General features: G+C 47.8%; 1 protein-coding gene across 2 annotated transcripts in view; it reads right to left on the bottom strand.

The window, feature by feature from the left end:
* Window positions 1–12,662: 12,662 nt before the first annotated feature.
* RAPGEF5 (Rap guanine nucleotide exchange factor 5) overlaps window positions 12,663–18,342 on the bottom strand; it is a 210,741-nt gene continuing 205,061 nt past the window's right edge. For both annotated transcript variants that reach the window (XM_045564354.1, XM_045564355.1), the window contains one exon: window positions 12,663–16,839. In XM_045564354.1, the coding sequence (XP_045420310.1) occupies window positions 16,721–16,839 (119 nt within the window). In that variant the 3' untranslated portion in view covers window positions 12,663–16,720. The remainder of the gene's footprint in view (window positions 16,840–18,342) is intronic.

Consider the following 18,342-nt stretch of genomic DNA (forward strand, 5'->3'; position numbering starts at 1 on the left):
CAGACCTCTGGGACCTTTCTCTCGGACTTTTATAACAGCTTCCTGTTGGGCCTCTTGTTTCCAGCCTTTTCTCCTATAGCTCCAGAATGATCTCCCCCAAATCCAGTCTGAACATGTCAGGTTTTTCTTTAAAACCTTCTGTGACTCCTCACTGCCTACACCTGTCTCTAAGGTAGGGTGTGTGTCCTTAAGGAAGCTGGCAAGGTACGGAACTCTTATTTATATTTCCCTTTGATCCTTTAAACACTTCTCATTTCTATTTTCTGTACGCTTTATTTATACAGTACACGCACATTATTTATTCATAAATATGCATGTATTGGGGGAGGTGTGGGTTTTAATTTTTTTTTTAACCAAAGATGCATCCTGAAGAGTGTTTGGAGAACTTAAAAATGATGTCCACATTTTTTAGAATCGTGCATAGGCCTTTCTGATATGAATCGACCTACCTTTAGGATCTTACTTGCTTAGTGCTAGCCACACAGAGCACCCCAGGTCTAAGCTCTTTCACCTTCATGTATTTGTAAATGTTCCACACATGGCGGCACCTCCCCAGCCATCACCCTCTCCTGATGAACTGCAGCTCATCCTTCACCACCCGGCTGCCGGGCTTCTCAGAGACCTGCTCTCTTGGTGCTGTCTGAGTTGTACCATACTTACTTGTTTGCATTTTCTTTTTCCATTCCCATGTTATGAGAGACACGTGTGTGTGACTGCATTATTAGTTGCAGGGCACAGTGCTAGTCATTTCAATCCTCTAGGTGACCAACGCTAGGTGACCTGATGTGCCTAGGAGTTTCTAGGTTTTAGCACTGAAAGTCCTGTGTCTCAGGAAACCCTTGAGTCCCTGGCAAACCGGGACGGTTGTCAACCTATGCGATAATCCCATTATATGGATGAGAAAACCAAGGCTCAGAGAAATTATAAAAACTTGCCTGAGCTCACAAAGCTAATTGTGAGCCAATTGTCCTGCCAGTGGCAGGACCTGGCTGTGTCCCTCAGAAAATCAGTGCCTATCTATGGCCATACCACCCTGAACACACTTGATCTTGTCTGGAAGATCTCGGAAGCTAAGCAGGGTGGGACCTGGTTAGTGCTTGGATGGGAGAAAATCAGTGCTCTTTCCATCCCGTCTTGCTGCCTGTTCAGGGGCAGGGACTGTATCTTATTCAACTTTGTGTCTTAACGCCTGCCGTGGTTCCTGGTATATATTATAACAAATATCAAATGAATGCATGAATGAAGTCACCAATAAGAAATCAAACAGGTATTGCACGGTGACACAGTGAACCAACCAAGCCATTCCTCTTTCCTCCAGTGATTCTGCATAGTCACAGGGTGTTAGAGAATTGGGCCCAGAGAGGACGGATGACTTGCCCAAGGTCACACTGCCAGGAAGAGGGTAGAGTGGGAAGTAGAACCCATGTTGCCTGACGCGGACTCCAGAAACCGTCCCACTAGACCACGGGATGAAACAAACCAAGGTGTAGAGGAAATAGTGAGTGAGAACCGGGCTATTTTCAACATCTAGCTGCAGACACTAAACAGCTCTGAATTGCCAGAATTTGCATGGTTTAAAAATTCCCAAGATTGGGAACTTATTTTCTAAAAGGAAAGAAAAGCAACACTGTGAAAAAGGGGTGCCCTCCACATCGGGAGGGCTTTGTACAGGAGCAAGAAGCGCGGCAGTGCCACGCCTGTCCCCCAGAAGGGGGCCTTCTTTTCTCTGTCCATCCTCCCACCTCCACACCACTCCACCCGGCCCACCCCGCAACAATAAAGCTTCGGGTCCAAACCGGTCTGGCATCTCCAAAATAGAAGTACTGTTTGGAGACAAAGTGGCCAGGCACTGCCCTGCGGAGAAGGGACAAATTGCCACACCCACTGCCTGCCCGCTGTGGCTCTGAAATGCCTGTTTATCTCCATTTCTATCAACAGCACTTGGCTTCCAGGCCCTGTTTGTGCTTTGTCCTTAGTGCTTAGTGACCTATTTGATTCTGAGGGGAAGCTCAGCCTCGGGCAATGGGCATTTTAATGCACAGTGGGGAAGATGGGCTCCCCCAGTGCATGGGCTGGTCCCAGGGTCTTGGCCTTGACCTTTCCAGCTAAGTGTGACCCCAAACTCCACCCAAGCCAAAGAACAAAAGGGGCCCAGGGGCACACACTGGGGCCATACAAGGGGCTGAAGGGTGGAGTGCTGAGGACTTGCCCTTTTTTTTCCTTCTGGGTCTGCCATCAGACTCTGTCATGGGACAGAAGGGAGGAGGAGGGTGGGAACAAAGCCTGTCCTACGCAGTTCCCCACTCGGGCCACACCTGGACAGGTTCCAGATGTGTCCAAAGGGCTGGAGAAGCAGGTTGCTCAGTCAGGGTTGTGAGATCTATGGCCCTGATGGGTCCTGTGAGCAGCTAAAGTGATGACCTGGCGGGACTGTCAGGGTGGGTGGAGGGGGAAGCTGAGCAGAGGATAAGAGTCGCAGCACCCTGCTCAGCAAGAGGGCTGCACCTGAGTGTGGCTCAGCTGGTGTCCCACCCTGTCCCCTCTCCACCGTGGAAGAACAGGCTCATGGTCGTCCCGGGTCTCCCAGACCAACTGCGGCTGTCACAGCCCCCAGGCGTGGTTTACCAGGAACCTGCTCTGGGAAAGTGAACTTGGATTCACCTGAGCAATAAGTGCTCAGGAGTGTGCTGGGGACGGGCCGACCCCAGAGCACTGGGAGGGGGCGCAGCTCCATGGGATGCCCACCCTCACGGGGACCCTGGCGGGCAGGGCTGGATGGTGACCGAGCTGCCGGGTCTCCTGCTCGTTCCCTGCAGCATCTCCTGGTAGTAAACTATGTCCTTTACCTGGGTCTATGACAGAAACCACAGCTATTCCAACACCCACACAAGTATTACCACGTGCCTGGTTTTGTGCTGAACACTGACAAATCTATGGTAAAAACAACAGCCTGTTGCCTGAGGGGACATCTAGACCGGTGGGGCTGGGCCTCAGTTGGAGAAGGGGAGCCGGGCGGGAGGCACTTGGTGGGGCTTCCAGTGCAGGCCGGGGGGCCAGCAGGAGTCCTGGGGTGCTGACCCGGGGCCTGCGGAGGAGGTGCTGGAGTGAGGAGGAGGGAGGGGTCCTGCCGGGCAGCCACTGTGCTGTAGCACAGCGACGCCCAGTGCCCTGAGTCCCGCTTGATGCTGGCCGTGGAACAAGCAAGCTCACAGGCCTGGAGGTGAGTGCTGGGTGTTTTAGGTGGCATCAGAAGTGCCCGGTAGCCCATGTTGGGGCATCTCCACTTTCTCCTGAGGGTGGGTGGTGGGAAGGAGGAGTGGAAGCCTTGCTATCCAACCTGTCCCGGCCCCTTACCTTAGGAGCCAACAGAGCACAGTGTCTGACTGACCAAGGCACCCACTTTCTCTAGTTCAGCTCCCCTTTCACACCTCCTTGATTTCTATATTAAAAAAAAACCAAAAAGACTGCATGATATTGTAACATGGAGAACAGTGACCTACTGGACCGCGTCCCAGCAAGACAGAGCAGCAAAGCCCTTCTCACCATGCAGACTGACACAGGCTTCCAGCAGTGCCCCACTGTGTCATTTGATTTAACCAGACCCCTTGAAAACCCAATTTCTCACTGCGACTTTCCTTCTGCGCAGCATCACCATGTGCCCACCAGATGGCGCAAGCGTCTCACATTTTGGTCATGACCAACAGCAAAAGCTTCAGTCAACAAGTATTGATTAAGCAACAGACATGCATTGTGTGTCATGCTGAGTACTTGGTAGATAAAAATTCCTTGCTCCCAGGATTGTTTTGATGACAAAAGAAGGTAACACATAAAAATAATGCATTGGATTGGAGGCACGACGGCGGACGAGAAAAACCTCCAGCCAGGGTGTCTCTGCAAGAAGGAAAGATTTTAGATGAAAGTGAAAAAAACAGGCAGGCAGACAAACATAGATCAGAGGAGGGTCGGGAGGAAGGGTGCATGAACCTACAGGAGACTCCACGGGAAGAGGTTGTGGAGCAGAGCTGGAAGGAGAAAGGCGTTGGCAGGGGCTAAACCCGAGAGGCTTGGAGACCAGCGACAAGGGCAGGTGGAGTGGTTAATTTCCCCTCCCTTGCATCTCGGACTGCGGGTGGGCTCCTGAGCTGCTGGAGAGACCTGCCCACACCAGCCCAGAGACGGCTGCCGCCAGTGAGCGGTGAGCCTCTTGCGGACAGGGCACCAGGCTCCCAGCTCCCTCGGGACACCTTCTGCCCGGGCCAATCTGCAGGCGCCATATTGCCTCATTCTCCCCTTCCTCTTCCCTACCCACAGCCGCCCTAGGGAAGGACAATTTTGCCACCACCTGGAGGCAACCACAGGGAATGGGACCTTTCCTTGTGGGGCCCTACAGCGGACCAAGGGGTACTCAGACTGTGCGCTCCCTACCCGCCAGCCCCCCCAGGTGCCACTTGCCTGGTGACTCCAGCAGAGCAGGGCAAACCCCGAGACACAGAGACATTGATCCAGCTTGGGCACCCCGTGGATGACTTGAGACCAGGATTCTTCTCCCTCGCAGGGTCAGGAATTGATCTCCAGGGCCCAGAGGACAGGACTGCAGGCCAGATCCTGCACACCCGGGTCTCAATCGCATTGCTCCGGGAGGGGATATTTGTGAAGGAGCCTACTGAGGTGGCTGTGCCTTCAGGGGCAGATCAGCATGCCTGAGGGGCAACCCTCCTCCCATGGGAGGGCCGTGCGCCCAGCTCAGGCCGGGATCCTGGGCAGGGAACCTCCCGGCTCACATCACGGTTAGGGGAGATCCACTGGCTTGAGGTCCTGCCTGCCAGCAGAGGCCCGGGAGAAACTGGGGAGTAGGGGAGGGTGGAAAGGAGCGAGGCCTGCTCCAGACTTAGGGTCTCAGACAGCCCCACCCCCACCCACAGGCTTTTTGGCTCAGTGGGACCATTTCAGCCCCTCCCGGGCAGCTTTGCCCAGAGGCAGAGAACAGACCTTTGACCCCTGCTAACAGCATTTGTGGAGCTTGAGGGCAGGCTCTCCCACCCCAGCTCTGTCCAGACTCACTCCCCCACCTGCCCCCACTGAGGTGCAGAATAAGGACACACCTGGAAGTCCCAAGCCCCCACCCACCACCTGAGGCACTAGAGTGCCTCTTCAGAGGAACGAGAGCCGGTTACAGGACCCCAAAACAACACTGCAGCTGGCACCTTCCAGCAAGCGCCACCTACTGACAGGGAGGTCAATTTGCACACACGTTTACTGCATCTACTGACTCATCATACAGGGTGTGGTTGAATCTCACCCACAAACACCACCTACTGGATCAGAGATTAAACTGGGTGTGTTATTATCTAAATGAAAATACAAAAGTAAGAAGCAATAGCTGCTCCAGATGAGAAGGAATCAATGAAAGAACTCTAGAAGTGTGAAGAATCAAACTGAAAGGACACCCCCAGAGGGAAACACCAGCTCTCTAGCAATGGATATAAACCAAATTCAGAGCACTAAAATGACAGAAGAATTTCAAACATGGCTTATAAGAAAACTCAATGATATGCAAGAGAAAATGAATACCCAACACACACACACACACACACACACACACACACACACACACACACACAAACACACACAAAAAAACCCCAGGACTTGGAAGAAAAATTCACTACAGAAATTAAAATATTAAAGAAAATTCAAACAGAACTTCTGGAAATGAAGAATTTATTCAAGGAATTACAAAACAGTGGAAACCCTCAAGAATAGAGTAGATCAACAGAAGAAAGAATCTCAGAGATTAAAGATAACACCTTTCAATTAAACAAGTCAGTTGCAGAGATAGAGCAGAGAAATAAGAGAAAAGAGCAAAGCCTACAAGAAATGTGGGATTGTATTAAGAGACCTAACATGAGAATTATAGGCATCCTTGAGGGTGAAGAAGAAAATACACAAGGGTTGGAAAAACTATTTGAGGACATAATAAATGAAAATTTCCCTGGTCTTGCTAGAAATCTAGATATACAAGAAGCTCAAAGGTCTCCTGGGAGATTCATTGCAAACAGGAAGACACCATGACACATAAGTCATCAGACTGGCCAAAATAAACACTAAAGAGGCCCTCTTACAAGCTGTAAGGCAAAAGAGGCAGGTAACCTACAAAGGAAAACCCATCAGACTAACTGCAGACTTCTCAACTGAGACTTTACAAGCCAGAAGAGACTGGGGCCCCATTCTCACTCTTCTCAAGCAGAATAATGCCCAGCCTAGAATCTTGTACCCTGCAAAACTAAGTTTCATATATAAAGGAGAAACAAAGACCTTCTCAGACAAGCAAAGAATGAGGGAATTCATCAAGACAAGACCTGCCCTCCAGGAAGTACTCAGAACAGCATTACACATGGATCAGCACAGTAAACACTGATCAGTGTAAAATCATCCAAAAGCTAAAGTTCAAAGGCCAGATACCATAATGACTCAAGAGAGAAAACAAAGCAACAAAGTTCAACTCAACAGGATAAACAGAAATCTGCCCCACCTATCAATTCTTTCAATAAATGTGAATGGCTTGAACTGACCATTAAAGAGACATAGGCTGGCTGAATGGATAAATATACACAAGCCAAGTATCTGCTGTCTTCAGGAAACACATCTAACCCATAAGGATTCATTCAGACTCAAAGTGAAGGGATGGAAAACAATATTCCATGCAAATGGAAGCCAAAAGAAAACTGATGTAGCAGTTCTGGTTTCAGATAACTTAGTCTTCAAATCAACTAAAGTAATGAAAGGCAAAGATGGTCACTATATAATGGTGAAGGGTACAATTCAACAAGAAGACATAACAATTCTCAATATTTATGCTCCTAACACACCCAAATTCATAAAGCAAATCCTACTTGATCTAAACAAAATGATAAACAGCAGTACCGTAATAGTTGGGGACTTCAAATGACATCAGATTTACCTTCCAAATATATTCAAAATGAATCTACATCATACCACCCCATGCCACACCCTGACCCCTTTCCTGCCTCCACCCCTGCCCCTCTTGGTCTATAATTCAGCAGCCAGAGTGACCGTGTCACTCTCTGCTTAAAATCTTCTAATAGCTTCTCACCTGACTTAAAGTAAATGTCAAGGCTCTACATGATCTGGCCCCAGTTGTCTCTGACCTCTCTGCTTCCCTCCCTTTCCTGTCTGGCTCCAGCCACACCAGGCTCCTTGTTTGTCCTTAATCTCCAGGGGCACCTCCAGCACCTTTGCACTCGCTGTTCCCTCTGCCCGCAATGCTTTTCCCTGAGGTATTTGTATGGTCGATTCCTTTACTCCCTTCAAGTCTTCTTAGCAAAGCTATGGTAGGTTCCTAGACCTGCTGTAACAAACTGCCACAAGCTGAGCAGCTCGAACAACAGAAATGTATTGTTTCACAATTCTAAAGTCTGAAATCAAGGTATTGGCTGGGTCAGTGTCTTTTGAAGGCTGCAAGGGAAGGATCTGCTCCAGGTTTTTCTTTCTCCCCTTGGCTTGTGGGTGGCTGCCTTCATGTTCTCAGGGTGTTCTCCCTGTGTGTGTCTGTCTCCAGTACTGCCTCGTAGAATACCAGTCATATTGGATTAGGGCCCACCCTAATAACTTCATTTTAACTTGATTACATCTGTAATGACCCTGTCTTTTAAAAAAAAAAAAAACAATGTCATATTCTAAGGTACTGGCGGTTAGGACTTTAAATATTCATTTGGGGGGTACACTTCATCCTGTAACAAAGACTTTCCCTGGTCACCCTATTTAAAATTTCACCCATCCTGCCCGGCACTCCCTAACCCCCTTCTTTGCCTTAGCTTTGTTCTCTTCAAGAAAAACCATCTAATTAATGGGCTATTTTACCTATTTGCCTTGTTTATGGTCTACCTCTTCCATGGATCAAAGCTCCATGAAGAAAGGGCTCTTTGTTTCATTGATGGCTGTTGTCCCATCACCTGGAACAGTATCTGCACATAGATGATCAGCATGTGTGTATAAGATGAAGTTGATGAAGTCTGTTGCAGACTAACATTAGCTCACTAACAGTCCGCGACAGAGAGACGGGAGGAGGAGTTAGTTATTGGTTGATTTAAGGAAGAAAAAGACCGTGCAATTGTAACAGACATCAGGCCCAGGGTGAGCTGGCTTTGCTCCTGGCCCCTCCTGCTTTTCTGCCTTACAAAGGGGACTTTATCTCAACCCAGGGCTCAGAGTGCAGGTTCAGCTGTGTGTGCTTGCAGACCGGATTCTAAATGAAACTGGAGACTCCCCCAGCCACAGAGGACAAGAGCACGGGGAGCAGCCTGGCCTTCTCAGGCGCTTGTCTGAAGTGGTGATGCTTCCATGTTGCTGAAGAGAAGCCCGAAGCTTATGAGGGAGCTGCTGCTTGGGGCTTCCCAGGCTGAAGTCCGAGCAGAGAGGCAATAGGGAGAGGAAGGGCTTGGGGCCATGGAAGAGCACTGCACAGAGAGCTCCACTGAGCCCTCAGAGAAGTTGTGGGCCGGGGTCAGAAGATGCGAACAGGCCCGGGGTCTAATCAGACTGTTAATAATAACATCGATGCCAACATTAGTATTCCCCCAACTTGGCAGGCTACATGCAGACATCTTTGTTCAGCTAAATCGGCCACCATCTGGGGAGCCATTGCCTATCTGGCATTGCGCAGGCACAGGGGATTCCTAAAGAAAATCTCTCATTTGTATCTCGCTTTAGCACATACAAAGGACACTCACGTGCATTGTCCATTTCCTTCTCCCAAGTGCCCTGCGACAGAGAGGTTACTATGATCTTGCTGGAAAAGAAGGGGAATGAGGATAAGAGAAATTAAGTAACTTGCCACAGCCGTGTTTATGCAATGGTTGAGTAAAAATCTGGTGGTGAATCTTCTGGCATGTACCCTGTATTAATAATAATAACCAATTATCATTGTGTAGTGGGCACCCCAGACATTGTATTAAGCACTTGACACACTATTTTTCACTCAACCTTGTGAGGTAGGTAGCATTTTAATTCCCATTTTATGAAATGCAGAAACAGCAGCCAAGAACAAGGTAGGAACTTTCTCACCAGTTCTCCCCATCTTGATAACAGAAGGCGGTTCCCCCAAAGAGTAACAGGTGGGACCTGCTGTAGGAATGCAGATGAGGGATGGGGGGCCCAGTGTCAGATGGGGTGGTCCAGGGAGGCCTTGGAATGGACTGGTTCTGTTTTGTAGGTAGGGAAGGAGCTCTGAGCGTGACATGTTGAGTGGGACAAGAAGGGCCTGGCGGACGGGGCAGGCTGGTGCCAGACTTTGGGGAGCCAGGAACACAGCGGGGAGCCAAGCAGACCCAACACCTACTGTCGGGTGGCAGTAGCTGGCTTGGCACTTGGAAGCAGGCCCTTACGTGTTGATTCCAGGGGATTTTCTGGTTCTTTATTGCAGGCGTTCATTCCTGGTAGGACTGTGGAGTCAGCATTGGACGCAGGACAGGGAAGGGGCGAGGTGTTCCTTTCTGGCATCTTCCCATGGCCTTTTCCCTTCCAGCTTCTGAGGCCTAGCCCAGGTCAACTGAATACAAAGGAGCATGAACAGTTCTGATTTCCTACATTAGTCAAGTGGCTTAAAAAAAAGCCACCAAAAAACTACTGAGTTCTAGCAAGCACAGATCTGTACCAGCTTTCTTACCAGCCATGGGCTGGAAGGATCTTCGAGGCGTCTGAGCACAGCTCTCCTCTGATCACTGGATTGCCCTTGAGACCATCGCTTCTTGCACATCGCTGGTGGGGAAGAGCTCGTTATGCCTAAGGCAGTTCTGCTGGCCTGGGCTCCTGCATTCAGGACCAACACACACACACACACACACACCCCCACATACACACACACACAAAGAGCTGTATGTTCATCCTCATCAGTCTGACTTTAACACCTTGAAATTAGCAAGTAAGTCTCACACTTACTTAGCAAGTGATTGGTGCATGTGATTTTCAACAGGCATTTCAGTTAGTAGGAATCAATTTATCACCACATTTAGAATATCAGTTTCAAGGGGAGATTTCTTGGGGGCATCTGCATGATCTCTTTGGCCTTAGACAGGTAAGAAGAGACCAGAATGTGAAGAATCTGTATGCAATTGAAGTTTAGTTCTACAGCCTAGGAGTACTGTTGAAGGATGTTGAGCTGGGGAGAAACATGACATTTGTGTTTTAGGAACAAAACATTTTTTTGATTGCAGCGTGGATATTATATTGGGGAAAGACTATGTCAAAGGTCACTGTAATGGTCGAGGTGATGGACAAGTAGGACCTGGTCGCATGCAGAGGGAGCGGGACAAATGGCAGCGGGTGGAGAACTTCATGAGCAAAGGGCTGGCAGAGCCAGGAGTCAAGACAGTTTGCACAGGCTGGACTTGGTCGGAGGGTGACACCACTCAGCCCTGAGGCTCTCCCTGAGGAAGGGACTGTAGAGTTGGGGGACACCAGAGTCACTGTTTCTGAACTCGGGAAAGATCTTGCCACAGCCTCAAGTCTCTCAGACAGGCTAATTGCTTCTGAGACCTCAATCTCTCTGCTTCATTATTTGTGTGTGTTTGATTGTTTGCGTGGCTTTTTGGTCAGGACTCCCAGAACAGGGTGACCATTGCAGGGATTTTCTCAGATCATGATTATTTTCACTCAAGTTCTAACTAGAAATGTCAGACTCTATCCACGCACAGACAACTTGGGAACCTCCAAGTGTCTCTGAGCACGAAAGGGGCCTTCCAGAGAGCAGGCTCACAGTCACTTCCTATGGCAGCATCTCAGGACAGCCAGCCTCCAAGGCCAGACCGCTGCGCAGGGTCTTCCTGGGAGAAGAAAATTTCAATCAGGAGTGCTTGGCGTTTCCACCCTCCCACTTCCATGCTGACACCTGGGAGTGCAGGAGACTCCCAGAACTGGGGGAATCCACAATGGGGAACTTGTTCTCCTCCTAGGGGAAAATTTCCAGGCAGTAACAGGAATATTTTACTAAAGAACATTAACAAATCTAAAGCTTTAGGAATCTCATTTGTTTAGTAGTGAGTGAAAAGCAAATACACAAGTTGCTCCTGGGGAATCGGAAGACCTCAGACCAAGAATGGGACCCACATGGAGCCTCATGCCCTGGAGTCAGATTCTGCAGCTGGAGCACCCGGGCTAGGAGCAGAGTCTCATTTTAAGGTTTGCTAATTTGAGCAAGAACAGGTTTCTAAGATCACTTGAGCCTTATTCAACCGTCTTTCCCACTTGTAATTGAAGAAAATCCATCATATCCTTAGCAGTGGGCATTTCCCTTTCCTCTCCTGTCCCCTTCCAAACCTGGAGCCCAGGGCTTACCGTCTCCCTTCATCTCCTGCATTGCTCCAGATTCCAGGAGGACCCTGTGAGGTCAGCCTCCGTTAAGTGATCTGGGGACCAGCACAAAAGCAGTAAAGTTCAGCGGTCCTCCTCTCTCTCTGCTCCCGGCTGCTGTCTCAGAGGCAATGTCCTGGCATTCTATTTTTCTCATTTCTCGTCTCACAGAAGTGCCATGTCCTGGTGATCAAGAGCCCAAGAAAATTGTCTTTAGGTCTTCTTTACTATTCCATACATAAAGACAAGATTTTTCCATGGATGTGTGACAACGGTGGCTTCATCCTTACTATACAGAGATGATGCTGCTGCCCACACATGGACAGAGGGAAGGAGCAATTTATCAAGAAAGGAGTTCCCTGGGAGACAGCATTAGTCAGCTGAGGCTAAATTCTGCTGAGTAACAAACCACTCCCACACCTTAGTAGCTTCTAGCGATGACATTTCTCATTCCAGTTACATGTCCTTCACAAGATGGAGCTCTGCTCTGTGTTGCCTTTGTTCCCAGACCCAGGCTGACAGACGCCTGTACCTGGGGCAGTGAAGGTCTCCTAGCAGGGCAGACATGGCAGGCACAGGCTACCTCGTAAAGCTTCCGCATACAAGCCTCAGAGGTCATGTCTCCCCATTTTTCATCGGACAAAGCGAGGCACTTGGCTGCTCCAGAGTTCAACATGGTGAGACATAGAATCCTCCTGCAAGGAGGGGATACCACATGCCAAAAGCCAAGCTTCCCCTTGATGGGCAGGATGCACAAGTCTCCCGTTTATACAGAGACAGAGAAGATTCTGAACACGAATACAGTCTACGCTAGTGTATGTATAGCCAGTCTTCCCACTGCCCCAGAACGCCCTTACTGCCCATTTGCCCCTCCATCCACCCACCGCTCTTCTGCTATCAGGACCTCTGTTCTGGGCCCAGGGTATCACCACCGGGCTTGGAGCTCATGTCTCCCCATTTTTCATTGGACAAAGCAAGTACCTGGCCACTCAATATGGTAGCCCCACTCAAGTGGGGTAAGGCGATGACCATGGCTGTCAGGTTACCCAAATCTCAGCCTGTGAGAACAACTGATGCAGTTGCCAACATACAGTGTTAGGTTCTCCAATAACCCAACAGCAGGATAAGTGATTTTGGCCTCCAGGGGCTGCCTGCGAACCTCTTCACCTCCTTGCAGCTCCGTCAGTGAACAAATGACTTCTGAGTTCCAAACACCTGATCATCAAATGCTACCAGTACACCGGCAATATTTAGCCCACAAACGTCACAGAGAAAGCAAGAAACTATGAGGCATCAAAAGTATCTTTAACAGAGTTTATATTTGGAAAAGCAGTTTAAAAAAAACACTTGAAAATAAGGTAATGGTTACTTATATAAGTTTTAACCTTATATTGCTTGGCCATTTTTACATATAAATTATTGCTTACTAGCTTCGATAAATACACAGCACAGTCCTATATACAGAGGCAGAAAGCATGAAATATGGGAAAGGAAACACTGTTAATGGCAATTCTGGTAATTCAACAAATGTTTCATATTTACCAGCTCTTATAATGGTGGAAAACTACGAAGTGTAGTCCCTGAGAAGTTAGGTAGACACCCTGATTGCGGGTTTTCTATCTTCTAATTGATAACGCAAGCTGACAGTATCACAGCAGGCCTAATTAATAATACATTGAAAGGCAAGATTCCTTGCTTCAGGTCATTGATTTCATCCCAATATTTAATAACCGTGTAATACGAATACAATAAATAGACTATGCAAATAAATATTACTCTGCTAAAAAAAGTTTAGTATATACAGCTTTGCTTTATACAGTAGTACATTTTCATCTCACTTTTTGGCAATTTTTAAAAATGTTTTTCACCCCTACCAGTTTTAAGCAAAACTGGCCCACTCACTAAGAAGCAGGCTGAAATTTTAAGGACATGTCTCTGAAACATTTAAAAGAGATCCCGTGTTGGACAGCTGCAATGGACCTGGATCTTCCCCATTTTAATGGTTTTTGCCCAGTTTCTGAGAAGCTTGGAGTGGCTGTGCCATTCAGGAACACTCAGTCCCAGATGTGTGGTGTTCGCGCTGGCTAGGACAGAACTGCAGGGCTGCGAGCCGGGCAGCAGGGAAAGCCCAGCTTCAGGGATCTGAAGTTGCCACCAGCACCCTCTCATTCATGCTACTGTTCCTCCCCCACTCAGAGGCGAGTGTGCATTCATGCAACATCCTAACTGCAGGCTGGGAGGTGTGGGCATTTACTTCATCTTCGTGTGCTTCTAAATTCAATGTATGCTCTGCACTACCTGCTTGTGGGTATTGGTCTAGGAAAATGAGTTTATTCTAAACATAATTAAGCCTACTGAAAAAAGTGAATGCGGGTCACAGGTCATAATATTTATCACTACAACCATTTGGCAATTATACAGATTATGACAAAGACTGAATTTAAAACACTGTAGTCTATAGAACATCTGCAAATGTGTATGCAAAAATTAAAAAAAAAAATGGAAAGGTTGTGATTTTGCCTACGGGAGCCTGCATTCCTCTGTCCTGTGCTAACTCCAAAGCAGGGCTGGTTTGCTGGAATGCTGACGCAGCCACAGGCCTGCGGGACTGAGAGTTGTGCTCTGACAAAGAGGACCCACTTACAAGTGACTGCATCACCTGCTGTGGAAGGTGGCAGATTACACAAGATTTTCAGAGTGAATGGAAATTCCATACAACCATAAAAACCCCAAAGAGAGCTAGAAAAGAGCTTAGACGTCTTCCAGTCCACCCTTCTAGCCTGAATAAAACCTATTCTCGGTGGCCGTGGTGAATAGCCCAGACAGGAAACATGGCCCATTCACGTGAGTCCCGCCGTGGCCTGTTCACTGTTGGACAGCTCAGAGTGGTTAGAAAGAATTCTTGTTGAGCAAAATCTGGTTCTCACAATTTTGCCTTCAATTCTGTAATTCCAGATTTAAGATTCCTCAAAGCTTCTGAAGTTTCTGAGAGTTGCTGCCTGGGAAATCTCTGGAGATGAGTTATTAAATTTCAGAAAGATTTAGAGATTTTCAGAATTTCAGAAAGATTCAGAAGACAGGGATGGAAAAGCAAATCTAAACAAAATCCTCCCTTCTCTTTGCTACCCTGAGGGCAACGTGATCATGGCGGGACGACATGGTGGGCAAGCACCACTCTCTCCCCAGCCTATTTCCCCAGGGCCATGCAAGATACTCTGAATGCACCACACAAAATGTGTTTGAACAGCTTCATTTGGCCAAGCACACATATCTGACTTGGGGTCTAAGCAGCATGCACTATGCTGAAATAGTTCTTTGCAAATCAGTCCCCTAAAAGCAATGCTTGCCTTGGAGCAATGTAGAGCTAATGTAAATAAAAATTTAAATTCCAAAACATAGAGACAATGTCAAAATGGCCTTACATGATTAGACTGCCCAAACCCTAGTTCCTAGAATAGGAAAAAGATGTGCTGTAAGCCCATGCCATCCTCAGGGACTGCCAAGGGGAGGGCTTTAGAGTGTTTGCTCAGCCGTGAGGGATGTCTGTACCCCCCGGTTCTGATGGCTCTGGTCTCCCCTTCAGTGGGTCTCATTCCAATACCAACAGCATGAAGCATCTCTCTGAGAGACCATCCCTGGATGGTGCCTTTCTATAAACCCTGTACATTTCCAGGAATGAAGTTTTACATGCTGGGCGAGCCTGAGTCTCCGTGGAAGAACTTCCAAACATTTCCTCTGCATGGTTCCTTCCAGCAATATCTCAAGCTCAGCGTGGTTCCTGAGCCCAGGAAACAGCACTGCCATAAAGACGTCAGAAAGCACTGGGCCCGCCTCGTAATGAGGATGAACGAGGTGCTGATGCGACAAAAAGGACAAAAAGGAAGCAGGGCCGATGGGGCCCCTCAGAGAGGACAGGCAGGGATGGCGAGAAAAACACCAAGCCTCCGCGTCTGGACAGCGGACGGGCTGAAGGCAGGAGGCAGCCCTTGCGTGGTGGCAAAGCAGCAAGTACCTACCGGGCAGGGGTAGAGTCATTATTTTAACCCCCAGGCTCTGAGTCTGTGTGAAGGTTGCGGGAACTCCTCCAATCAGTCCTTGAGAACAGCAAGAAGTCTTATTTGCTGTTGGAGCCCCAACTGGTAAAAATGGGAATAAAAAAAGGACTCAGAAGACTCTGAGATTTTGAAATTTAACAAAGGGCAAATTACAGAAAGGCTCCCTGCTTTGGCTGGTATGTGGACCACAGGACTTCTAAGGCTCCAGTATCAATTAAACATTTGGGTATTCCTGGGCGCTTTTCATTTGCTGAAAGACTGGTAATCCCCACTCCCTTATTACTGAGCTTTTGTAGAGAACGCTAAGCGCTTCACACATCAAACCTCACGCCACCTCCCTGCGTGGCTGCTGTCATCCCGCACCGTGGGCAAGGAGCCTGCGTGAGGTATCAGGCACACGAATGCAGACCTCTGTCACTCGGTCACCTCACTCAGCAGTTACTGAGCGCCAACAACGTGTCAGGCACTGTGCTTTTTCAAAAATCATATCATGCCCAATAAAAGATAAGAGCCTGCTTACCAATGTAAAGAAAATCCCCAGAAATTAAACATTGAGTCAATTTCTTAAAGATTACTATTTTTGCTTCTTGGCAAAGCAACTTAGTCTACCTTGCCTATAGCTGCAAATCAGTTGTACAGAAACTAATTTCACCTGCAAGCATGTGTTGGTAAGTGATTGTGGTGCAAAGCGGTGCACGCCTCGATGTTTCTCATCTGCAAGTTGGAGCTTGGGTGCCAGCTGCGGGCCTCACCCCCTAGACACAAGTGGCTTTTGGTGATGTCATAGTTCGTACTGACAGAGACCTCTCCTTCTCCCTGGAAATCTGGAGATGCTGTCACTATCTTTAGGTGTTCAAAACAACTACTCCTTGATAGCCTATAAAGAGTAATCTAACACCAGGCAAAGCAAAACTCCTCCTTGTTTCACGCACGCTCTTACTGAAATATTTGGTCATTATATACGTCAAGACGTGTTCTGTTGTCTTGATGCTGGCGCATCTAAATGGAAAACTGGACTGGATCAAGAGCGTGCTCATGAGAAACCAGACTTCTCCACCTTAAGAATGCATCTGAGTCTCTCTCTGCCTTCTTGTTCTGGGAGTAGCGTGGAGAGGCCTCTCCCCCTCTCTGGTGGCTGACGTTGCTTCCGGAACACGCTCTGGCTGGCTTTCCTGGGAATGTCTTGGGGTGTACTGATAAAACTCAGCAACTTCGTTTCTCACAGGAAAGCAACGTGCTTGGCATGGACATTCCCGTAGCTCAAAGTGCTGCAGTTACAAGGGAGGTGAGGCCGAGGGGGCTCACACCCGAGGCTCGATCCGGTGCGACAGCTCAAACAGGGCCTGCTGGCTCTCGATGACGTACAGATGATTCACGTAGGACTTTAACTCCTGATGCTCTTTTGGAGACAGGTCACCTCCTGTTTCGTAGCAAATAAAACAGACAATCTCAGGAGAGTAGTAACGTTATTTCTAAATACCAGTAAAACCCACACTAAGGCTTAGAGTAAATCTACCAGGTAGATTCTCATTAGTTGGAATCCCCTGTTTCAGATCAGACTGGATTCCTCAGGTCGGGCAATCAAACTGGCAAGATATTTATAGCATTTATTACCTAATATTATATACTATTTAGATATTATATTATCCTGCACCACAGATGAGGAAATTGAGCATAGTGACAAGCAAGTAAGTGGCACAGCCATGACTTGGACCCAGGCCACGTGGCTCCTGGGTCCAGGGTCTGAGCTCCCATGCCATGCAGACTTTCGTAGCAACTGCTCATTTAAATGGCCTGCACTGTCTCTTATATCTCAGCCTGGAATTGTGTTAGAAATCACTAATAATGTGTTTAGCATAGGAACCCAATCGCTCCTATTTAATTTTTTTTTATTTTGTAGATTTCTTTGGTGTCCTCTTTTTTTGGGAAAAAAAAAAAATTAATGGAGTAATTGAATGAAGAAGGACCGAAGAACAGGTGCGGTTAATAGGCAAAGTAGGTTGAGAGTAGGTTGTGCATGAACTAAAGTCTACCCAGAGAAGAACAAGGCAAGGGGGCTTTCCACTCACATATCCCGGGCAGTCAAAGAATCGAGGGGCCACAAGGAAGCTTTAGAGCCCTATGAACACATATGGGCCCTGTACCCACAGCTCTGATAAGGAACCAGAGATAAAGCAGCATGGACAATGGGGCAAGCCCACATTCCGCAGTCAAAACAAACAAAGGACAAAACCATCAAGGCATGGGGACCTTGGCTGACCACTCACTACAGTGAGACAGTGTAAATGTGGGTGGTGATGACGTCACATCCTCTTGCTTCATGGAGCACAGATGGGCCAGGCAGGCTGGGCCACCGGAGCTCAGCCTGAGCGGAGGGAAGGGGCCCGCAGCAGGGTAGGCATTTTACTGTGGTGTTTTTTTCTCTTGGTGAAAACACCCTTTTTCCTCCTCTTTGATGAATGCATTTTATGAGGAAATGATTTAAGACTTGTACGTCATGGCTGGCTCGTACCTCTTAGGTTTAACAGAGACAAGTCTTCCTGGTTTCAGCAAGTAAAAGCACTAGTAGTTAAATTTTTTTTACCACCCCACCTGTTTGGATGTGACCAAAAAGCCATACTATTCTAGATGCCTTTTCTGGAAGACACTGAGAAACTGCTTTTGGTTTAGTAAACACTGGTTTGGAAAACATGATACACGAAGATAACTTTTGTTGTTAATTTGCAAGCCTTAAAAAGACGGCAGAATGAATGATCCTAACCATGACAGCTGACGCTTGCATGCCACTTTATAAGTGACTTGATCAGCTTTATCTTATTTGATCCCAAATGCTGACATTGATTGACTATGTCCATATAAACTGTTAAAATGAATTCAGATAATTAAGTCCCAAACCCAATTTTTAAACATACATTATATAAAT

Source organism: Lemur catta, chromosome 11 (genome assembly GCF_020740605.2).
Source record: "Lemur catta isolate mLemCat1 chromosome 11, mLemCat1.pri, whole genome shotgun sequence".
Taxonomy (NCBI): domain Eukaryota; kingdom Metazoa; phylum Chordata; class Mammalia; order Primates; family Lemuridae; genus Lemur; species Lemur catta.